Here is a 24,505-nt window from a genome sequence, read left to right as displayed (position 1 = left end):
TCGATTCACGTGGTATGATATTGATATACACTTTATAAATCCAATCTGTGAAGCGCAAAATGATTCATCTTCATCCACTACCTGGTTCATTGGCATACAAATTACATATAATTTGGTCAATCACTGAACAGAAACAAATTCGAACGTTTTAATGGCCTCAGTGGCAGAAAAAAAGTAATTAACAATCATGTCATATGATTCTAATATGTTTAATCGTCTGTATTTGTACACCAAAATATACATTTAGTTGAGGGCTAAACTAGGGATTATAGTTAACACAAACCGTTCACTAGGGTGTGTGCTTGTATGTGCAATGTGTATATATAAAGTTTACTAAAAATTGCGTGGTCTGGTTTGTAACAATTATTTGGTTTCGAGTTTCCAGCTAGGTGCTTGTGCATTGTACTCTTAAACGCTGCAGGCAGTTACTAGAGCTCTGAGCTTCTTTGGACCGGTGAAATGCATCGACATTGATATACTATATACACAAATATGCGTATGTTAATAAGATAATTCCTATGAAACTTTCTAAGCTTGCCGCGAGGCTTTGAAGGTACAATTTGCCTGCATTCTGTCTCTTTCACTTCTCTTAGTATTAGTTAAATTCTCAATCAATATCTCCACCTTCATTTGCTTCAGTGGCGGCATCACCCGACGCCTCATTTGCACCACCACTGATGTTGTGAATTTTCTCATTGGTCTCGGCCTGCTTTTGCCGCTCGTAGGCTCGAACATCCTCGAGGGTCATGCCATGCCATTCGTCCACCCAAGCAAAAGCCTGGCGGTGACCCAGTAAAAGAATCTCCCGAATCCCCCGCTGGATGAAGTCCTCTACTTTGGTCTGCAGACCCCAGACCTCAAAGCTGGCATGGACCACCTTATAGGAGCACATGATGGGTTTGTCCGTCTCCCGCCATCCCTCAATCAGTGGACCGCGATCTGCAAACAAAACATAATTTAATATTTATAAGTATTATAATTATTGTTCTATCACATTACTTGTCTTTTCAGATTTGTAAAACTTGGGATCTTCCTCCTTCTTATAATGCTTGGCACTGACATCATCAAAAGCTATATCCAAATGATCCACAGTTCGAACTTTTAGCTCTTCTTCAGTGAGATCCAAACACTGTCAATCATAAGCATTATTAGTCAAAATCAAATTTGTGTCATCGAGTTATTACATTTTCTGTGCTGCCATTATTGTCCTCGTACTTAGTTTTGATGAGCACGTTTAACTTGGGTATGAAGGAACACTGAAACGAAATAAGTGGTTAGCGAAGGACAACCAAAATAGATGCCATACAATTACCGTGTATTCTATTAAAAGTTTCATCCAATTAGGGTCCAATTACAGCACATGAAATTATAACAAAGAATCAAAAATAAATCAATAAGCCAGCTCAACAAATATAGCACAAGTGGGCCTAATGGGATAATTTGGGCAAAAAGTTATACCGTACCCATAGGTCTGTTATATAAAGGGAGTCATTATATTTCGTTTTTATTCGCTTTAAAGTACAGCACCCCAAGGAGTGAACCAACAAAAAAGCCATTTAGATATGTCAAAAGATTTGTAGTTATACGATATCAAAGCATTGATAAACATTGGTATTTATTTTAAATTTCAAATGTGTTGATTTAAAGGAATTGAATTAAAGCCCAATAAATATTTCTATTGATCTGATATCTAAACAATTTTGATAAACAATCAATCGTTCAGTTATAAACACTGAGTGCTATATACATAGCTGAAAATGTTCCCAGACTACCTGGTAATTTCATTAGCGGCTTTTAAAATGTATATTTTTAACATGCATACACACTTAAAGTGCAATTTCCATTTGTTTAATAAACAGAATCGTAGCTTTGAACGAAATCCCTTTAGACTCAAAGTCAACGACCCAAAGCTTGAACAATTATCATGAAGTATATGAAACTTTATCAAGTGCATTAGGCTCCATGTAATCAGTTTTTATCAGCCTATGCAATGGGAATAGTGTCAGTTGTTAACAAATTGCCGAACGCAGATTGGAGGAGCATGCCACGGAGCTCTGTATTCGATCTCCGTGAAAGCCAAATCGATGACGTACCGGCGGGGAGAACAGGTGTGCGTTTAATGGTGCCTTTATCGGCAGACGTACCCCCACTATTTTTTGATGATGGTCAGATGATAACGCGGAATTCTCGCTAGCACACAGAAACACATGATGTTCCAAATACGTTCCCATATGGCTACGGTAAGACGGAGGAGAGGATTCCCCGCCTCCAGAATACACAATTAGGTTAAAAATAGACTGGGATGCGCAGTAGGTGGTGGTGGGTTGCTGTTACTGCTCACCTGTTAGCGTGTAGGGATAATAGTTCCAGGACTTCTCTATCACATAGAAGACGCGCGGGCAAATGGCCTGTATCCAGTAGGGAAGTCGGCTAAGTATGAAATTTTCTTTAGTAGATTATTCTTGGACCGATTAGCATATTGTGGCCTACTCACTTAGACAAGTGGATGTGCTTTTCCGTGTACTGACCCTTGCCGTGGACGGGATCCTCGCACGGTTTATTCTCCACCACTTCGACACCTTCGCCTTCCTCCGACTGTTCCAGGCTATGGCGCGCTATCATGTAAAGCTGTCCAATTTTGTACTGCAAAATTATGAGAGAAAACTTTTAATTGAAACTATTTTATGACGTCGAATAAAGCCGGGCACTCACCTCCTCCACGGTGAGCGGCATGCACACGCGGTATTCCTTGGTCAGCACCATTTCTTTGGCGGATGCGGCAACCGGAGAAAATCCAAATCAAAATTTAAAACGTTACGCAAAGCGAGACACACGCGACCACCACCACACGCAACGGCAACCAACAACAAATATGTAGTGTGGCCAGCTAACGATCCTTTGAATACGTGAAATCATTTCGAATAGTACAATACTGATGGTCGAAAACTTTGATAAGCCTATAATGGTGGATAACCTTGGTAGAATTCTTATTTAGCCAATTCAACAACCGATCACTGGTAATCGATAAATCTGGGAATTTTGAAACCTTCATGTACGGTCACATCGCCACGTGCATTCTTTCACTTTAATTTTTCATTCAAAATGGCCAGTCGAGTTTTCTCTTCGCATTCTCAACTAAAATTAAACAAAATGGTAAGTTAGTGCTGGATTTAAGAAAATAAATGTGATTGCTTTACATGATGATAATATTCGTACCGCCCCAGTCTGAAAAGACGTGTTGATTGGTTCTCTAAACTGAAGTCCTAAAGCAACACGTTGCCGGCTGTTTGAGTGATTAAATTACAATATACTCATAAGTGTACTTTTAATTTACAGAATGCCACGCGGTAGCAGCAACTATCTACATTAAAATGAAGTGGAAAAACGTTTTTATATCGGTTTTTGGTAGACAAATCCCACGTGTTGAAAAAGTAAGGTTAGTTTCGACTGGAAGAGAACACCAAAATTTCACTAAACAATAGTTTTTATTACAAATGTGCTGAAATCAATCGTTTTTTTGGGCATTTTTATCATATCATAATAACAGTTAAAAAAGCATTTCAACCAGTAGTCGGTTGGATGTACTTGAACGCTGATTTTACAAAGTGCAAATTAACAGCCCGCTTTAACGTAGGAAAATGTGATTTTCAACCCATGTGGTGGCCGTACAAATAAACTTTGTAAACTATTGTTTCTTGAAATATCCCATAATTGTATGATGAAACATTTACCCAGCTCGCTTTGATATACAATGAAGAGAACTGTTCCATATCCAACGCAAAAATAAACTGCTGACTTAATTGAAAGCATAAGCAGTGCTTATTCTATTAATATTTTTACTAAAATATAAATATTTCTATTTACAGAGATACTTTTGAAGAGTTAACTTCGTAGAATGGACCTCGGCATAGGTGTGTATATTATATCTTATGTACTCAAGTAGAAATCAAATTATACCCTGATGATCAATTATTATTTGCTACTCTTGAAAGTCGCTGATGAAAACTTACACCTTTGAAACTGATGTAAAATTAAAAATGCTGAAGTTTCACCAAAAATCTATAAAAGTATCTTTTTTAAATGTTGTTTGCTTTTTCTGTTTTGCAGACCGACGGACGCGAAGGGAAAGCAAGACATATTCAGTGCTTTCTGAATTCCCGAGCAATGATAAAGATCAGGTAAATATATTACTTTATTTTATGTGATTAAGTCTATAACAGTATGATGAAACATTTACCCAGCTCGCTTTGATAATTCTATGAAGAGAACTGTTCCATATCCAACGCAAAAATTACCTGCTGACTTAGTTAATATTACACTTAATATTCTTAGTTACCTTAAAAATTAATGTTATAAATATCTGTCTTATATTTTCAGAAAAATGCGCAGAATGGTGTTGAATTGGTTACACAATAAACAAAAATCAGGTAGTTAAATTTCATAATTTCAATTAAATTGCATTTTTTACGTATGATGAAACATTTACCCAGCTCGCTTTGATTTTCTATGAAGAAAACTGTTCCATATCCAACGCAAAATATAAATTGCTGACATATTTCATACGCCAATAAATGTAGTTTTTTTTCAAAACGTTGTTTAACCAATCCTTTCTTTAATGCATTTGCAGATACCAACTAAATTGAACATGTCATCAACTACCTTTTTGGAGTTCTATATAGGTGTGTATTTAATTGGTTCAAATCAAATAAAGATACTTGAATATGATGATTTTTATTATTTGCTACTCTTGAAAACCTCTGATGACAACTTTCACCTTAGCAACTGAGGCATACCTATACATTCAAGAGTGGATAATCAAGGATGTACAAATTTAGTAATTCGTTATATGTTCTCTTATATTCATAGATGATGGACTCCAAAGGAAGGCTAAGAAATGCTGACCACAAGCTCTGAACTATAAGGTATGTAAAAAGCAAATTAATACAAATTTCTGTTATTAGTATGATGAAACATTTACCCAGCTCGCTTTGATATTCTATGAAGAAAACTGTTCCATATCCAACGCAAAAATTAACTGCTGACTTCACTCATACAAAAACTTGTTTCATTCCCAGCAATATTTTCTAAGCAATATTTTTTCTTACTTTTCCAGAAATCTGTATTAAAATGAATAGTTGTGGCTGCCGAATCTAAAAAACTTCACAGCTTGGAGATCAGCATAGGTACGTTAAATGAAAAAAATATTTATGATCTATTGAAAGAACCTTCTATGATGTTAAGTATACCGCCCCAGTCGTAAGAACCTTGACGATTGGATTTTTAAACTGATTTTTCAACTTAACTATTTGTGATAAAATCTACTTCGAAAGAATATTTTTATAAACTCAATTTTTCAATTTCAGATTCTGAATATCTCATTCTTTATTCCCTTCGTCTTCGTAGTTTAATGGTGAGTAATTCTTCTTTTCGAAATTTGAATATATTTTCTATGCTGACAAACCAATAGACAAGCATATAACCGAACAATCATGTTGATTTTCACCCGACTGAGCTAAGAAAATATATATTACTTTTTTAAATTTGAAAACCAAATTAAAAAATATTGTATATTTTATTTTTGCAGATACAACTGGAAGAATTGGGTTCATAAAATTTATTACTAATTCAGTCCCAAAAAAAATGGTAAGCATCATAAAAGAAACAAAAGACTTTCTTATATGGCATGATGAACACCTTATTTAAGCCAAACAGTTATCCCTGTCATAAAAATAATTGATGATAAAATAAGCTGATACATATATGAAAGTCGTATTATTTACTATATTTTTCTTTGTTCTTTTTGTATTAAGTAAGGTTTTTATTCTTTCAGATATCAAAATTACATATTGACCAAGCTGCAGAAGGATATGGCTGATCGATAAAGGTCAGTCTCTAGTTTTTTCCCAATCAAGATTTCGCTTTTGTGATGAACACCTTATTCAAGCCAAACACTTATCCCTGTCATAAGAATAATTGATGATACAACAAGCTGACAAATTAACTGTTAAACCATTTGTTGTTAATGTTATTTATCATTTTACTAATAATATGTTTTTATTATTTTTAGGTACTTAGACAAACCCCAGTAATCAATAGAAGACAATGACTTAAAAAGAAGCTAAGGTAAGTTTACTTTTCACCACAATTTTAGCTTAAGGTTTTTTGTGATGACTTAGTATACCGCCCCAGTCGGAGAAATGATGTCGATTGGTTAAACGCACTGATAAAACACTTTTATACAAAGTTTTCTTCTTGTATTATGTTGTCTTAAGGCCTCATGTATTAATTCAAGATATTTAACCTTGCAGATGTACTTAATGTTTGTAGCATCAAGGATTCCATATTGGAAAGTCATCAAACCGATTAAAGACTGCATCAAAATGCTGTAAGTTATGTCTACTTTTAAATAAAAATGTTAATAGTTTTATTTTTGTGATGATTTCGTATACCGCCCCAGTCGGAGAAATGATGTCGATTGGATAAATTTACTGATAAATAAATGCTTTAAAGTTTTTGAAAACTTTTCTAAGTGCATTTATTAAAGCTATGTTCTTTTCTATCTTTCAGAAACAGAACTGTGGAATTACCAGGGCATATAATTAAATGTTAACTAGGCTTATAAAAGGTGTGTACTCAATTAAATTGTTTAATTTTCAAACACTTTCTGATGACAAACCAATAGACAAGCATATACCTGAATTCACGTGTGTTGCTAACTTTTTTCGACTGACTTTGACAGATTTCTTAATAGGTAGAGATACATAATCTGAATTTATACTAAACAATATTTCCTTTCTATATTAAGGGTCTTATGGAAATGGTGTTAACATGTGATCTATCCGATCTGCGAAGAATGTAGCAAAAAAAAAAGGTAAGAAATCGTTTTTGGTTATCTCCAATAGTTGAAACGAAATCTCTGTGATGAACACTTTGTTTAAGCCAAACAGTTATCCCTGTCATAAAAATAATTGATGATAAAATAAGCTGACAAATCCGCTTATTTTATGATTATTAAGAACTCTGAATTTGTAGTAATTCCAAGTTATTAATTTCCTTTCAGATAATAAAACAACATCAACCTTGTGTATATTTGGCTTTTATGATTCAGCCGAGTTGTGGTAGGTATTTCTAAATTTCTAGGCAAGCTTATCATTTATTCCATGATGAAGACCTAGACAAGCATATAGCTGAATCTCTATGTCGATAATTCACGTGACTGATCCGTCATTTTCATTTTCATCCATATGATTAACAATCCCACACTCAAACTAACTTTCTATCTTATCATTTCTTGCAGATATGCCACAAATTGCAAAGAAGACAACCAGCAAATAATTCTAAAAATAAAACTGATAAGAGCAAATCGATGAATAAAAATACACAATATTTTGTTTAATATAACGTGATATATTTTATTTTGCATTTCAAATTATGTATAGACATTCATTCGCTTCAGTTAGCCGGGAGATACTTGCAGTGCTCTGCCTGCCTGCATATAAGAATATTCAATTTGTAAATGTTGAGTCCTATATGTGTATATACTTTGCTTTGGATGTCCATATATATATATGTATATATGTAAACATGTAAATATAAGTGTACGTTGTTTAAATACACGTTACATATGTATTTGCTTGGCCGTGGCCTTACACTCTTTATCATTGTAAATATATATATATATATGTAGATTCATATATCGTATTGTTGTTGGATTAGGAGAGGGCAGGGGTATACACGTTCAAAAAACCAATTGCTTGTTGCACAACAAAATCATTACTTAGGCCAGATTGGGCCTGTAGTCGATACTAAGTTATGATCGTCTCAACTCGATTCCCGTTTCCAACGCTATCAAATGCTTAGAAGGTTTTTCTTCGAGTGTGGGTGCATGCCGATGGCACACTGAAACATTTAATGGAAAGCACAACTAGAATGGCTGGGTTATTATGGCTAATAGATGGCTAGAGTCTAGTTTAGATTTCGATATAAAATGTTCACTTCTACTAGACAACATTTATAAAGTTTTGTAATCATTTGATTTGCGGTTTCAACCTGCTACTGCTCCTCTTCTACTCAGATCGCTTGAAACTATAGCTAATCGAAAAAGATGGGCTCCCCGTTTCTGAAGTGGGACAAATCAGGCCAAGTCATTTTTAACATCAATGACGATTTTACATATCGAACACAAACGGGATAGTGCGAAAATATATTGCAGATTTTTGGATTACATTTAGATTTCAATTCCGTGCGGGAAGTCTGAATTAATATTCGGGGATGAGTCTGAATCGAATGTCTAGCGTTTTCTTTCTCTTCTCTTTACTCCTTCTCATAATAATTTTTAATTTTCTTTTTATTACAATTACTCAATAGATGTTTTCAAAAAACAATAAGGAATCAACAATATTCATAAAATGTATCATTATAGAATATATGGTAAATGTAAGTCTAAAAACTACATATAATTTGTATAGATCTAGGTCTGTATTTGTTGGTTTTTGGGTATGAAATAAATAGTTTCGCATGCGTGGGTGAACAGATATCGAATGGAAGTTGGATATATGTATATATAGCTTAATGCCCGATGTGCTTCTTGATCAGGGCCTGGAGCAGACGCACCTTGGCCTTCTTCTCCTTGTACTGGGCATAGGTTTCCGTTTCCAGCGACCGACGATCTTGCTTGAGCATCTTGCGTCCGTTCTGCTCCTCAAACAAGGACTCGTACTCCCGGATGGTGGCCTTCAGCAGGGATTTCTCATCGCGAGCTCGATCTAGCTGCTCCCACAGCTGGTCCACACTAAGTGCGGAGATGTTCTCGCTGGCTGCTTGATTCTCCTGATTCGCAGCAGCCACACCGGCTGCCGGACCCGTCAACGTGGTCGTGGTCGTCGACTCATCTGAAGAAGCATTCTGGGTGAGAGTATTCGGGGCATTCGAGTCGCTGGGCGAGTTGGTGGTCTCGGTGCTGTTGTTCGATGAATACTGCAACGGCGTGGAAGTGGCTTCGAACACCATAGCCTCGTGCTCCAGGATGGTGGGCAGCTCGGGTATTCCAGTGCCCGCTCCAAACATCACGGTGCGGGCAACGAGACGTTTTAGCTGCCGATAGCGATCGTAGAGCGGTCGAGCAGCATCACGTTCCTCCTTGGTGATGGGATGTCCATAGAGGCTCTCGAAGTACAGCAATCCATGCTGCACAGCGCTCTTCTCCTGCACCAATTGGTCGGCATTTAGATCCTCCAACTGCTCAGAGCGATGGCCATTAACGCGCTTCTCGTTCAGATTCTGTAAGGTAAGATGTTTGCCATTAGTAAATTATCATTAAACTTTATATAAATCTAATTTGGTTTTATATGTCGACTGCTGATTCGATACATTATGATAGAAACCAAGTTATCAGTGAAACAGAAGCCCAAAGCCAGCTTATAAAGACCACCCACATTGGTAAACAAGCGAATTAATCAATGACATTAGGCATTACTCGGTTTTTGATTTGTTTATGGCAGATTGGCCATGACTAGGCGACAACAGCAGACATTCCGAAAGAAGCTGCCAGAGCGCCAAATAAAAATAGAATATATCCGAATTGTAAACAAATAATACAAATGCAGAATCTGTCATTACAGTATCGAAATAATATATACTCGTATATGGGGCTAGGCACTTGGATGGCTGCTCTTTTGGCCATTTCCCATTTCCACAACAATTCAGCTAGGGAAAATCATTTCGCGCACACTTTGTTTTCTTGGCATTAATTCAATTTCGAGCGGATTCTTTTGGGCCAAGTGTTCGTCTGCCGCGCTCTATGACAAATATATCATTAATTTGTCAATATGGCGAATGTGGAGGCTTGTCTTGGTGTCATAAATACATATGGTATAGGCTTATAAATAGATAGCCATTATGATGTTGAAAGAAACCTCCTAATTTGGAATGTGGCAATTGATTTTATTCGGTCTGTGTGAAACCATAGAAATGATATAATCAAGATGCATTAACAAGTGAAAAACTTAATTATGCAGTTTGCTATATAGATTATATATGAAAACGAAGAGCTACAACGCAAAACCCTTTTAGGTTTCACATATTATAGGCCTAGAATAGATTGCTCTTCCTTTAAAAGCCTTTCTGACAGGGCATAAAAACATCGCTCAACCGCAAAATATTTATTCTCATTTTCTAGACAAAAACAAAATGTTGTTTTTAAAATATGTTTACCAAGTGGCTTTTCGCAATGGGGCAAGATCAAAGTTATTGCCAAATTGCTAAACATGTCACCGGCAGCGGCTGTCGAGGCAATCTTTCCTATACTATATGCTATCTGCCTATTGTATACCAATATATAAACATATATATATATATATATAGATCTGAAAATGGCTCTGACGTCTGCTCCACTTGCTAATTGTCATAAAATGTATCGTGTCTCGTGATTTTGCAGACTGACGAAAAAACCCATAAGGAGATTTGTATTACCTGCTCGATTTCAGCGAGGGTGGCCTTCATGCGTTCCAGCTTTTTGGCCACCTCCTGGCCACCGATGCCGGCGCCACCACTGCTGCCCACTTTCAGACCCAGAGCTGCGATGGGATCAGTCTTGAGCTCGTGCCGTTCCTTGCGCAGTTTGCTCAACTCCGCCAGGGCGTTCTTCATGTACTTGTCATTCAGTCGCTCTGCTTGCGATGGTCGGTAGCCCAATCTCTGTTCCAAGGATTCCTCCAGCTGAACCAGTTTCTTCTTCAGCACAGTCACTCGACGATTTATGGCCTTTAGCCGTTCCTCGGGCGATTGAAAGGCCACCATCATAGCGGGAAGCACCTGTTGCATAACATCGCGCGTTCGCATATTCTCCAGCGAACTGAAGGCCCTCACTGCATCCATGGGCTCCAGGCAGCAGTCCATGTCGGTGATATCGGAGTGTAGCTGCACGGTGGCCGCCTGCTTGGGCAGCTGCTGGGGATAGGGCATGGCCTTGGCCAGTTGAGCAGCTGCATCGAGATTGCCACCAATATGTGGTCGAGAGTGGGCATATCTCCTGCTCAAAATAGGAGCAGGTTCATCTCCTCGCTCCCATGGGAGAGACTCCTGTGCGGAGGTAAGATCCAGACTTTGCTGCTGCCTCTGGGGTTTGGCTTTAATGGGCGCTGGGGCATTGGAAGTGGGCGTGCTGTCATCGCTGCCCGCCGAGGAGCTTGTGGTGGGTGTTGGAGAAATACTAGCACTTCTCTTTGTCTGCAGCTCCTTCTGCTGCTGATGGAAGTCTATCAAGTTGTTGTCGTTGTGATCGGCAGCAGATTGCATGGGCTGCGGCTGAGTCTGCTGTTTCCTGCTGCTGATGAAACCTCTGCGCTCGTACTTCAAGGCCGACAGATCGTACTTGTAGGCGCTTTGCTCATCCCGTCGGGATGGCAGATACTTGGAGCCACTGCCTCCGCTGCCCTTTTTGGCCACTCCAGATTTGCGTACCGGCGGCTGGCGGGATTTGCAGAAACGCTCGCTGCTGCGACGTCTTTCATGCTCGCACTCGGAGTCATCGCTAGCTTCTTTTGGTGGCTGGCGAGCGGGACTTGTCTCTAGGCGAGGACGCTCCCTAGCAGCTTCTCCCGTTGGCAAATTGGCCAGCGAGGCATTGTTCTCTCCCAATTCGGAGGCTTCTTCCTGCTCCCTTTCGAACTCCTGGCGATAGGTGGCGTAACTAGCAGTACGCTTGAAATCCTCTGAAGAAACCCGACGGATAACCTCACACTGGGCCTCCAGGAGACTGGCAGCTGCCTGTGCTGTCGGGGAAACGATGGCAGCCGGTTCCGTGAGCAACTCCTCGCTGTTGCTGCGCTGCAACTTGCGATCCTGGCCAAAGGCCGAGCTGCTGTCCAAGCGCTCCTTGCGCTTGCGTGATGACTTCTGCCATTCCAATGCCGGATGTATGATCTCCGGCAGGTATGTGGAGGTGAAGCCGCTATTCAGATGGCTTTTGTCCGTGCCCGCCGGCGTTGGCTTCTCCGGACTGCGAACGACCTCATGCCGATCAGCGGGATTCGAGGACGAAGAGGATGAGGACGATGATGAGGAGGCTGCGCTGCCGCAAGAAGCCGTCGACGATGACGAACCAGTGAGACGACTTAGGTCGTCTTCGTTCAGCCCAGTTGTGGGATGGCGCATGCCGCACTGGAGAAGAGACAAAGAGAGAAGGGGAGAGGCACAGTGAGAAAATGAGAAAAATGCATCAAAGTGCCGTGACAGACTTAAAGCTAAATTATAAATAATTAAACAGCCTCGGGAAATGTCGTTTCCCTGGCTCAATTAAATGGGTTAATAGGTATCCGCCGGTACAACGTGTCGAATGAGTAATATTCCGTTCAATACATTCATTTTCTGCCTTGTCATGAACCATCATCAAAGTTAGTAGCAAACGAGCATAGTTCATCGAGATGTCAAGCTTATATAAGCGGCACACGATCTGATAAATAATTTATGGCCGACTTCTGGCCAAAGTCAGGTTTTAGGGAAAAATTTTAGATTTTCAGATTTTAAAGTCTTTTCTGTTGTTGAAACTTAGTTTTTTAAGATTTTGTTTTAATTGATTGAAATGATGAAATTCTAATAAATTATATAACAAATAATTAAATAAATTTAAAAGTCAGCAATATTTAAAATTCTTTCCTTAAAACTGAAAGAACATTGAAACTTTGATTTGAATTATTTTACATAACTAAATGATGAAATTCTGACTGCAAAATTGATACCCACATAACCAATTTCATAAACTTATTAAATAATATAAAAAACCACCCCCTTATTACTATTTAATATTTACCAGAAAATATGTAATAAGCCGGGGCGTCATTTTGGTTGGCTAATCTCTACTTTAATCAGTCTAACTAGATTTACTATCACAATGAATTTAATTCAGTTCACTTTGGGGCTTTGATCACAAGTGTTTGATTTGAATGGACCTTAGTTGAGCAATAAAGGTTATAATAAAAATGTCAGCGCCTTAAATCTTGCTTAATAAATTTCAATAAACACTAATTGAAATTTCCTTTCAACGTTTTTTTTTTTTTATTTTTGCTCTGCAGTTTTCTCAAGTGGCTTAACCGTTGCTTAGGTCTGCAGTTTTTCAATATTTCACATGTTTTTTTGATTTGTTTTTGAGTTCGCGATTTTCCGCTTCCTTAGAGTTTTCTTTTTGGAATCTTTTGCTTTTGGCTCGGACGTAGCCGAGCAAAAATGTTTAACGAGGAGCGGAGAACGTTGGCGTTGCTTTCTTTGGGCGCACCGAATCACTATTAAACCCATTCCGCTCCGACCTCGCGAATTATATGCGAAAATCCCGCGAGAGCGTTGGAGATATAGCGAGAGAGCGGCGCCTGCGCAGTTATATAGTTCCCGATCGATCGAGCGAGAGAGATAAAAGGCCGCCAAAAGGTGCGAAAGCTTCGGTAAACAAAACTCGGGAATGCTAACAAGTCCAAAAAGGAGACGTTTTTTTCTGCCGTTTAGGGGCTTTTCTTCTTGCCTACCTTCATTTCTTCTTATCAGCGAGGGAAGAGAGTCTTGTGTCTATATAATCGGGGGTCTTAAAACTGCGCGAGAGGTTTAAAAATAAATCTGGCCCGCAAAAATTAGCAGCAGCTCTAGCAGCTTTATGGCCATATTAAGGGGGTGAATTAATTTATGCACTTGTTTACGCCCCCTGATCGCCACGCGATAGAACTTTTAACCCAAAAAAAATAAGATTTCCGATTGATTGAAAGTCATTTTGGGGGTAACGAAGGCCAAAGACAGGCAGCACAGGTAACGGCACTTCCCGCTGGCGGGAAATAAACATACAGAAATATGCAGGGGCACAAATGCGAGAAAATACGAAAAAGCGTAGCCGTTGAAAAGCAAATTTCAAGTGCAATGTCACGACGTGTGTAAAAATACAAATGGAAGCAGCAGAGGCAGCAGCCGCCGAGAGAGAGAGGCAGCTGGAGCTGTCTGAGTCACTTGCCTCTAGGTTAACCAAATATCGGAGCATCTTCGGTCAACTGCCCGATCGCAAACGAGACGAACTAATTAAGACCCACGCGCCCTACAGTGACGTCAATGGCGAACGTGATCGAGTACATCAACAACGAAAATGAAACAAGAGCTTATAGAAATTAACACATTTACAAAGGAACTAAAGGCGGGAGGCATATGTTGCAATATTAAATCTTATTTTACTATATCTAAATGCGTTATGAATGCAATAAGGTTATTCCACAAGTCAAGTTGAATGAGTTTCTATGATTCCTAGTCATTAGTCTATAAGACTAATCTTTGTACTAACATTTTAGTTAATATTTCTTGCTTATATATAGATAGGTACTCCATCTCTCTTCTCTGTAATTCCAATAAGCAAAGTTCCAAGCTAATAAATTATATACAATAATCTCAAAGTTAAACATGACAAACGATCAAAGAAAGAACACAGTGCGTATGCGTGATTTAACAACCCTCTCTTGGCAGCTGTCCCATTCACTTATGTTTATTTCCGTTTACCTCATAAAAATCAAAATAATATTTACGATTTACATTTGTTTATAAATAAAAAGCCAAAAAAACTACAAACATCAAAATAAAAGAAAGGCGCGTGCAAAGGCCTTTCCAATTCGCATGTTCATTGAAGAAGGGTCTTAGGTCTTTATCAAATTAATTAGACTACTTTAAGCTCCAGCAAACGGAAAATGGAATTTATTTCGGGGATCTACGAGGCAAATAGATAGGCGCAGGTGAAAGCCCGACGGCTGGCACCATATAATGGATAATGAATTGGACATCAATTGAGCTCGTGTCGGGTTTGTTGACTTAAGGATTGAGATAACTATCGCAGGGAAATCAAAACAAAAAACCATTGGAATACATTGATTGCATAATAGGAATTCAAAATCACTTTTCTCTTTGTGCGATTTACTCATCGGAATTGGTAATATTATCTCTGGCATTACGGTTTTTCTTCTCCAGAATTGTTTACGCAATAAAACTGTTCAATAATTGTTTACAGAGAGAGAGAGAGGCAGCCACACAAGTGCATGACTCAAAAAGCTTCCACAAAAGGTCGTCGAGACGGATAACAATTCAAGCTGAACCACCGAACCGCATTCACCCACTCATCCAATACCCAACAGCTGACACGAGCCCACAAATGAATTGGCATTTATTTGATTTTCGCTTTCAGTTTTGTAGTTTTTAGATAAAGAGCTGGTGGCGGTGCCAGCTTTCCACCTTCTGATCAGACATTCTCGATAAGATTCCATCGTCATGGACTATTTATGGACGGCAGACGATTAGAGTTTAAGTGCTTTCGGAACCAAGCAAGCAAAGTCATAAATTTTAAAAAGAGAAGAGGGTTTGAAGGTTAATAAGTAGCGCCATTTGACTAAAAGAGATCATAGCTAAGGACAAATCAAAGGCTAATTAACCTTATTGATCTAATATTAAACAAAAATGTAAAACCATAAACCATTATTGAAGGACTTAATCAGGTTTTCTAAGAATTTTGCATACATTTTCTAAGCCTTCCCTCTCAACTCTTAAAGGGTAAACTTTTACTTTTATTATTAATGCGAGAAAAATGTTTATTCCTTTGTATCAAAAACACATTTAAAACGTTTTTAAAGTACTTTCAAAGAGTTCCGCCAGGAAGCTCTTAAATATCCTAATCCTCCAGCCTATGCCAATGGCCCGAAGGCCGCTTAAAACACTTTTTTAAAGACTTTTTACGCCACGCGGTGGAATCAATATGTTTACCGCCCAAAAACGGCACGAAAACAAAGTCATGGGTACAATAGCATGGGGATTTATGGGGCTTTGTTGCTCTGAACGGCAGAGGCAGCGACAGTGGCAACCAATAACCACAGCAGCCTCACACTGCGATGCTAAAATTGGCCCACGCGGCGTATGCGCGATTTACGACAGCGACGAACCGTGAGATGTGAGATTTTGGAGTTTCGGGGCATTTTAACAAGCCCGTGTGAATATTTCTGGCTGACGAGAGTGGACGATTATTCGGGTACTTTAAAACGGAGTGCAAATATTGAAAAGCCATTTTCACCGACAGATATTGTCGGATTTACCTGGTAACTGGACTAGTATTATCGAAAAATCAACAGCCTGAGACTGCCTAGCGCCGGCTGAAACCGGTAGTAAACCGGTGATTGCAGGTCGGCTCCCAAAGATAATACCTACTCTCAGCCATTCAGCCATTGAGAGGTTTTTGCGGTATCGTATAGGGCTAAACAGTGTTAGCGTAATTGTTTTTTTTGATACGGACAGCAAGGCTCTCACGATAGACGCGGCATGCGGCATGTTGACATTTCATCCGTTTGAGTGGCTCGGCAATTCGGCAACCGAATCGTAAACAAAGCGCTTGTAATTGTTTACCATGTTACGCCTATTTTTATAGGTTGCCCATCAATTTAATGGTATTAAACAATTGAATGTGCAGGAAGGGGAAGTATGTTGGAGTACCTTACATTAAATCAATATTTACTCGTAAAGTTTATGAAGATTAACTTAATTTATTTACAACTCTTTTAGTAGCTAACTAATTGAAATTGTGGGTGTTGTTATGTCAGAAATCTTGTTATCTAGAAAAGATTGTCATCAAAAAGCAGCCTTAACTCCAAATTAGGGTAGATCAAGCCCAGTTAGTAATTGGTATTTCCATATTCACAGCTGTTGCTGATTTCCATTTAAAATACCTTCAATGAGCTCCCATGAGTAATACGCTGTTCACCCAATTTAATCGCTTTACTTTCGTAGTCCATCAATTGAAGACAAGGCCGGAAAAGTCCCATTGAAAGTGAGGAATGGAATTCCGAGCTGGCGAGTCTTGAAATAGATATCCATTGCACTCAGCTGACAGCACGTACCTGCTTGTCTACAATGGATATATACATTTGTGAACTTATAATTGAACGACAATTAATCACAGTGATTAGATAAGCGAAAAACCGATTCACCGAAACTGATAGCGATTTGAATTTATGTACTGCCACTGAAGAGTATTTCAAGCAGCCATCTCGAGTGGCCAGACATGATCATAATATGTGGTTTACTTCTATAAAACCGAAACTAAACGAACTTGTTTCTATTTTTTGCCAAGTTCTATTTCTGGATATCTGGCCATCGTAACTTTCCGCTAGAAGTCACATCAATCAGAGCTATCGACTAAACAAGTGACTATGCATTGTATACCCCAACCCTTCCACCTAAATATATACACCCAAAATCGGTTAATGTCAGTCACGTGCTTTTTGGATTTTAGCAGGCCTGCGTTTCCTAAGATTGCGCAACTTTCAAGGAAATATGAGAATGGTTATGGGAGTAGAGGCGAAATGGAGGAGCAACCTGAGACTCCCCAACAAGTTATGAGGGAAGGCCAATGGAATATTACCAGGCCCATAGCCGAAATGCAAATGCGAAGCTCACAAAATTTTAATGAAGTATGGCTAAAACAACAACAAGCCAGAAGAGAGCGACAAAAGGTGAGTAGCAGAAAAAAGTCTGCTAATGAGGTAAGGAAAAATCCTAAGAAAGTCGCACAAATGGCATGAAAACTAGGAAATATCTGTCACATTTTCATTGGGTCAAAGTACGTACGTAGTATCCTTCATTTTCCGCTCGTGACGTAATCACTTTATTGGCAGTCACTTGATCATTTTTGTGTTGTTGTTGTTGTTGTTATTCTCTCGCTTCGGTCCATCAATTAATTTACAAATTCCGCTTTCTGCTCTCTTTATTTGTGTCTTTATTTCTTGCCCGCTTTCGTTAGAATCAATCAATTTCAATTGCTGAGAAAGAAGGCATCTCCAGTTCATAAAAAATCAGCAAAAAACCCGCAATCAGAAATTTCTTTTTCCAGTTTCGTGAACTTTGCCAGCTCGTTTATATAAATAAAATAAAATACGCCCGCAAATTAAGAAAGGGGGATGCAAAGCTTGTTGCCATAATTTACGAGCCACGTTCAACTTGAACAGGTTTTTCCCTCTCCTCTAACTTAATTTATTCCCTCGGGTTTCATTTTTAATTTGAAACATTTAATTCTTGATGGAACCATAAGGAGGCATCTCTGATTCTGATTCTTTAGTCAACTGAATTTGAAATTCTGTGAATTATAGTTTGTGACACCATCACCCCAGACACTCCGACCACATGACCACCCGGCACAGTTGGTCACGAGACCCACAATGCATCTAATGGACGCCAGCCGTCTCTTATATAAACGCCTGGCAGTGACTCGGGCTTTTTGTGCCTAATGAATGAACTCAAGAATGGAGATCATGTGGCCCAAAGTAAACACAGAATAAACATTGAAAACTAAAATACTATAACAATGAAAACGTTAAACTGATCTGTAAAGCTCATAAATGTGTTAATATATCTTTAGAAATGTCTTTTTAACACGTAATGGGTTTTTTTTTATTTAACTTACAAATAACTAATAACATGTCTAAACTTCATTGGAAAACAAATAAACAGAGCATTTGTTTTTAGCTGTCTATTTATAAACTGAACTTGTTTGCCAAAGTTATTCGCAAAAAATGTTCATAATTTCTTGATTACATGCTGAAAAATTTCATTTTTAAAAACAACAAACGTGTTGTCTTTGGATTACGCGTTTTGTTTACTAGATCTGTAAAGTAAGGACGTTTAACTAAGTTAATAACAAATACATTGTTTTTCCAAAGATAAAAATAGTTCAAGAAAAAGTTTCTATATCTTATAGAGTTCTTTCTCATATCATTCTTTGTTCTCTGTATATATAAGTTCTCTAATTAACCCCTCTACGCCTACTGCCATGTTCATTGTGGCTTTCTGTCTGGGCAAACAGTGATCCCTGGTGATGATAATAAAAGCCGTTCAGTGGACCAGGGCGAATGCCAAATAGAAATTTAAACAATGCCAAAAATAAACCGCACGATTGATAGCTTACACATTGAACTTTTCGGAGGCAGTCTAAATATAGATAAAAACCGCGCAATTTGGCAAAATACAAAAATAAAAAGAAAAAAAAAACTGTTTGCTAATCTGTTTAGTTTGCGCGTTAATTGAATTTTGTCGGCTGGGCACAGTGGCTTCCAGAATATGGTTCATCCTAGACTAGACTACAACTTAATTGGCTTGCCTTCAATTATAGTCTGGAGATATGGGATGGGTATACAAAATGAATTCAAACGTAGACTGTCAATAAAGTTGGTAATTTTTTGGGTCAACATACTCAAAAAACCAATTTTCGTTGCACGTCACGAAAACTGACATGACAATACGAATTATCCGTCAATTCAGGGAGGCAGGGAAATCAAGGGGCCAAAAGGAAAAGCGTCAGAGTTATATTATTTACAAAGCGGCTAAAACCCCTTCATAATAACTAAGGCAAATGAGTAGAGGAAATTTTTATCTTTTTTTTGGCAAGGGAAAACTTTCCGTTGGGCTGTAGTGCTCACTGTGCGGACATGACTCAAACTCTATATCTGTAAGTAAGAAACAATAAACAAAGCGTACGCAGAAACGGAAAACAGAACACAAAATGGATCGATTGAAAGGGAATGTAATGGAAAAATCAGTAGCACCACTAACTAGATAAGATATTCGTTTGTCATAGACAAAAAGTAAGACCTACAATAAACTATATAGATTTTGATATGAGCGTTGTGAAATGGATATCAATATGTTTATCAAATGGGCTTTTCCCTGGAAATTGCCAGGCGTTTGTTCAACTTTGTGTCAGGCGTCTGAAAATATGCAATGGATCCGATTACGTTTTCTAACTTTTTCCATTGCCCTGGCCAAATGTGTTAATTTCTTTATAAGCCCCATCGGTGGCCAAAGTAAACATCGTATTATATGCCCAGCAATTAGTTGGCAATCGTTTATGTAAATACATGTCCAGCTATTATGGCCAATTGTGGCGGGCAGGTGTGAAAAAAAGGTAAATTAAGACGTCTCAGCGCGAAGTAGAATGCGATTATTTACAATATTCGATACTTTAGGGAACAATTTAGCTCGTGTTTATATACAAAAATATTGTATAACCCCTAAATAGGGTATTATTTCTTTCATAATACGGAAAGAACCATTTGGCGATCTTTGGGGGTGTTTACATGGAACTACTTGTGTCTGTCTGTTGATAATAAAATTATTTCCAAATGACTAAGGCCTAGAAAGATAGTTCGTATTGTGATTTCATAGAACTATGCTCAAAAACAAACTATGAATTACACTTTCTCCATAAATGATGAAATGAATGAAAACCCCTTAAATAACACTACTTCACTGATAATAAAATCATATTCTAATTTAATCGCAATACTTACAATGCAAGCCTTAACGGACTTCCAAAGATTTCTCCCAAAGTCTTCAATCTTGCTGGTTTTTCCCCGTACGTTCGCCAGTTGCACGACGTTTTCCGTTCGACTGGTGGTTGGAAAAGGTTGAAAAACAGACCGAATCGAGCTGAAGAGTCGAAGATCGATAGGTATACGAAATCACTTGGCCCGAAGCTTAATTTACGTTTTGGAACCGGCTAGAACCGTTTTGGATAGAGCCCGATTGCGCAGAATAGTCACATTGCCGTTTGATTCACACGCGCACTCGAAATGGAAGATTTGATGACGGATCCTTATTTATAAATTAACTATTTCTTTTTTTTTTTTACTTTTGTTGTTGCCTTTTTGCTAATATTGTTAACTTTGGTATGGTAGCTAGATCTGGTTATTGTGGTTGTTTGTGGTCCAGGATTTCGCAAACGCAAACTCAATCTTTGGGGCCCTCGGGCTCTTGCCCGCACACCTTTTTACACGCTCTTGAGCTTGATTTTTTTCTTGACCTTGTAACGACGGTTGCGCTGATCTACGACAAACTCATATCGCGATCTCTGCACATTTTCGCTATGTAGACTATAGCTCAGACCCAAAAGGCGTAGCACTCCTAGCGAATACGTTGTGACTGGATTTTAGTGCCGGATCGGATGTGAACTTCCTCTCTCTCTCTCTCTCTCTTTCGGCGAGCTTCCTTCCTTGGCTAATCCGTATTTCTGCCTCTTCCTAGAAGGAGAGAGGACCTTTCGGCGTTAACAAATTGATTGCCCGAGAACGTCTAACGGTGAATGAGCAGGCAGAGCGCACCTGTCGCGCTTTTATAGCCCAGTTATCGTCCTGCGATCGCTCTTTGTTCCTCTCCTCTCTCTCTCTCTCTCTGGCTATCTCACTTGCAATTGCAATTGCATTCGCAGATACACCCACACTCTTGTTCTCTCGCTACCTCTCTCTCCGGGTATGGCTGTCTCGCTCGCTCGCACACTACGGCTGCTTGAGGAAGTGAGTAGACACGAGACGGTATCTGAGCATGTGTCTTTGCGGTTTTCGACTGCCGCTCTTTTCGGGGGCTCTTCTTCGTCTTCTTGTTCTGCCTCTAGTGCTTCTTCTTTCAATCGAGAGTTTTCCCCCTTGCAACGCCGTTGTTTTCTTCTTCGTTGTTTTTGTTTTTGTTGTGACTGCCTCTTTTGGCACTGGGGCAATTATGTAAAGCGTTTGGCTTACTTTAAAAACTTGGACACAGCTTTGGAGTGCTTTTTTCTCTGCGTGTACTTGCAGCTTTTAGCCCACAATTGTAGTGGTATTTATAGTTGTTGTTTGTGATGTTGTGTGCGAGGTCATCGACGCGCGTTAGCCGAAAAGCTACAAAAAAATCGATATTTCACACTCGTCGCACTAGATAAAATGAGTTTATGGTTTTAGCTTATGTTATGGTTTCTGTCCAATGACAAACATTCAAAGAAACTGGAGTTTTTCAACGCACAATTGCATATACAAATACAATTACCGGGCCGCGAATAGAAAAAACTTTCCGCTGCTTTGGACGCACGTTGTGCCGCGAGACGCAATTTTTCCAAATGGGAGCTACACGATTTTGATTTTTGGAGCCAAACGAAGTGTGCACTCTCTTTTATCTTTGCTCTCACTCTTGTTAAGCTGTCGCTCTCTTTGCGCAGACTCTTTTATCGCTTGTTTTATTTTTATAACGGATTCCTTTGCATTAATTGTCCAAATAGCGGTCTGATGTGCATATTTAGTAGGTCCTTGGATGATGTTTCCTTTCGGGGGAGTTGTGAAATGGGCGTGTAAACAAAGGCGTAATGCGCTCGCGCGCTCTCTTTCATTCGGCGGTACTCTTCAGACGATGACGTTGCAAATGAAACGGCGCATCTCACTCACTCACTCGCTCGCTCTCGCTCTTTCTCTCGCTCGCACTCTCTTTTGGCTAAATGCTCTTTTGGTTCATTTTAAAAAAATGAATTACGAATTTGAATGAGCGAACTTATGACGGCAATTGCATACATTTTTGCATTCTGTTTATCCATAGCTATAGCTGAAAATAGAAAAGTCAATTAGGACTGGCGTGAAAACCTTTGATTTTTCAAATCCCGATTGTGCAATCTAAAAATGCAAAAACAGCACCAACAAGTGCGATTCCAGATTGAGCAATTAAACCCAATTGGATGCAATTTACAGTTGGTAGGTCGGGTATAACGGGAAAAAGGGGGTGAAGTGCTCAATAATTTACGGGTGCCAAGTTCTTATTCCCTTAATGAACCCTCGAGAACTTTCGAGAAATTCCCAAAGAGTGGAAGGGGGTGGATGGGTGGATGGGTGGTTGGGTGGTTGGGCGAAATAAAATAGTTTCTGCAATTGGCCAGTTGGCAGATTTGCATTTAAATTGATATGGCTGCGAGTCATAAACAAAATTTGATTATGCAAATGGAAGGCAAACAATCGGAGGAAAACAGATTCTGTTTACTCGAATATCAGTGCAAATGCAGTAAATTTTTCAATAAAGCAAAGTAAAGGAAGGTGATGAAATGGGACATGAAATTACAGATTTCAAATTATGTTATTCTTTATAGTATAACCTTTTTAAAACTGTTTACTTGGATATTCTATTTAATATTATAAAAAGTTAGCATTACTTTTCACTATTTTCTAGAAAATACGCAATAGATTAATTGAAACTTTCAACCTTGACAGACCAACACGCTTAACCTAGCCCTAATCCGCGAATTATCCTATATCGATGCCATCATCTATATAATGCCAAGCCTGTTAATATCCCCATTAAATGACTAATTGATTGATGATGTCTGGCACTTAACCCCAGATGGATATTTTGCGTGTCGCAGTCTAAAAATATAACAAATAAACATGCGAAATTTTCTGAATTTCTTTAAAAAACGATTTATATATACGACTATATATGCCCACATTAAAATGTCTTTGACGTCGCAGACAAAATTCGCCAACAAAAAAAAAATAAAAGATTTTAATGTTCTGCTTTATTTCGGAAAATGAAAATATATAAAATCAAAACAGAAACCGAACAATTGTAAACATTGAAATGAAAACACTCTGTGTGTGTGTGTGTGTGTGAGCGGAAATAATAGCGAAAGAAAAGTAAGGAAGCCATGGAAAATAGATGCCAAAAGTTTTCCTTTTTTGTAATCTTTGAAAAGTCCTTGATGCAATCGACCCAGGTGCAATAATCTCTAGATGGATGTTGTGCAGTTTAACACTGGCAAAAATAAGAATCAATTTATATGTCAATGAAAAAAAAGATTTTTATAAAGCTATAAATTTAGCAAGTCAAATAAACCTTATATATTTTTGGCAATGCGAGGGAACTGAAACTTTTCACTAAAATTACTCATTCGTACCGTGATCTCAATTTACTAATAAAATTATGATGTATTAATCAAACAATAAAGAATCTGATTACTATAGCTTCTAACACGTAAAATTTAAATATAATCTCTCATCTTAACCTACAGATGCAATACTATTTCCCACAGTGCATATTTAAAGCGCCTTACCCCTTTAACCAGTTGCAACACTTGTGACCGCCATTTACCTAATTTTCGGAAGATTTTTCAGCTCTCTCTCTCTCTTTTGCCTTTTGTTGTTGTTGTGGACTTTTCCACACTCACTCACACACAAAGCGACTCACAAAGCCATACGCACACGAATTGAAAAGTGCGAACACTACGAGAGAAAGAAAATTGTGAACCACACCGGACGAGGAACCAACATCGAATGAGCGGAAAAATAACAGGCGCACGTGCTTAAAGCAGCGTAGACTAAAAAAAAAGGGGGAGGAGAGAGAGAGAAAGAGAGGTGAATCTCCCGAGAGAAATGGTGGAGTGAGGCAGGAGGAGAGGGGGAGACGTTGTTTTCTACTGAATGAAAGCGACAGGCTTCGAGGCCGCTCTCTCCAACTATCTCTCTTTGTTTCTCTTTCTCTCTCTCTCACACCTCTCTGAAAAGTAGGCAAGGACGTGGCTTCAATTTAAGGCAAAGAACACCTACGCCCCTTTGGTCACGCCCCCGCGCGTTAATTAAATATCGCACATACGCAGCGTTAACACCTCCATCGGATTTTCAGTTGGTAGGGCTTTTTCCTTTGGCTTTGGTGTTAGCTTCGGTCACATTTCATG

At 38.7% G+C, this 24,505-nt stretch overlaps 2 protein-coding genes, 1 long non-coding RNA gene and 2 other non-coding genes across 8 annotated transcripts; 3 read left to right on the top strand and 2 right to left on the bottom strand.

Annotated features, from left to right (window-relative positions):
- Positions 1-193: 193 nt before the first annotated feature.
- LOC108112188 (cytoplasmic phosphatidylinositol transfer protein 1) lies at positions 194-2,862 on the bottom strand. The gene is made up of 7 exons (XM_017222000.2): positions 2,713-2,862; positions 2,495-2,643; positions 2,342-2,430; positions 1,313-1,320; positions 1,185-1,256; positions 1,000-1,129; positions 194-939 (listed from the first exon to the last, which is right to left on the bottom strand). Exons 1-7 carry the CDS (start codon positions 2,761-2,763, stop codon positions 608-610), a joined length of 831 nt encoding a protein of 276 aa, XP_017077489.1. The 5' UTR covers positions 2,764-2,862; the 3' UTR covers positions 194-607.
- Positions 2,863-3,059: 197 nt separating this feature from the next.
- LOC108112779 lies at positions 3,060-7,401 on the top strand. Of its 2 annotated transcripts, none has more exons than XR_001772676.2 (17): positions 3,060-3,153; positions 3,337-3,431; positions 3,867-3,911; positions 4,108-4,178; positions 4,378-4,427; positions 4,628-4,679; positions 4,867-4,922; positions 5,114-5,183; positions 5,364-5,410; positions 5,585-5,643; positions 5,831-5,884; positions 6,068-6,123; positions 6,309-6,385; positions 6,568-6,625; positions 6,806-6,871; positions 7,061-7,118; positions 7,298-7,401. It is a non-coding gene; the product is annotated as an uncharacterized LOC108112779 (long non-coding RNA). The 2 variants fall into 2 exon arrangements; XR_001772675.2 differs by having other exon boundaries at positions 3,337-3,436.
- On the top strand, positions 5,677-5,760 carry LOC121530538. The gene has a single exon (XR_005993984.1). It is a non-coding gene; the product is annotated as a small nucleolar RNA R38 (small nucleolar RNA).
- Positions 6,911-6,995, top strand: LOC121530539. The gene has a single exon (XR_005993985.1). It is a non-coding gene; the product is annotated as a small nucleolar RNA R38 (small nucleolar RNA).
- A 928-nt stretch (positions 7,402-8,329) lies between the features above and the next one.
- On the bottom strand, positions 8,330-24,086 carry LOC108112778 (protein FAM13A). 3 transcript variants are annotated; one of them, XM_017223053.2, is made up of 4 exons: positions 23,885-24,086; positions 20,337-22,389; positions 10,471-12,159; positions 8,330-9,279 (listed from the first exon to the last, which is right to left on the bottom strand). In XM_017223053.2, exons 3-4 carry the CDS (start codon positions 12,151-12,153, stop codon positions 8,569-8,571), a joined length of 2,394 nt encoding a protein of 797 aa, XP_017078542.1. In that variant the 5' UTR covers positions 12,154-12,159; positions 20,337-22,389; positions 23,885-24,086; the 3' UTR covers positions 8,330-8,568. The 3 variants fall into 3 exon arrangements, with proteins under 3 accessions (XP_017078542.1, XP_017078543.1, XP_017078541.1); XM_017223054.2 differs by having other exon boundaries at positions 23,923-24,086; XM_017223052.2 differs by lacking the exons at positions 20,337-22,389; positions 23,885-24,086 and adding an exon at positions 12,809-13,291.
- Between the last annotated feature and the right edge of the window lie 419 nt (positions 24,087-24,505).

Source organism: Drosophila eugracilis, unplaced genomic scaffold (assembly GCF_018153835.1).
Source record: "Drosophila eugracilis isolate 14026-0451.02 unplaced genomic scaffold, ASM1815383v1 contig_90, whole genome shotgun sequence".
NCBI classification, from domain to species: domain Eukaryota; kingdom Metazoa; phylum Arthropoda; class Insecta; order Diptera; family Drosophilidae; genus Drosophila; species Drosophila eugracilis.
Note: the sequence above shows the minus strand (reverse complement) of the source record. Positions and strands in the feature narration are given on the sequence as shown.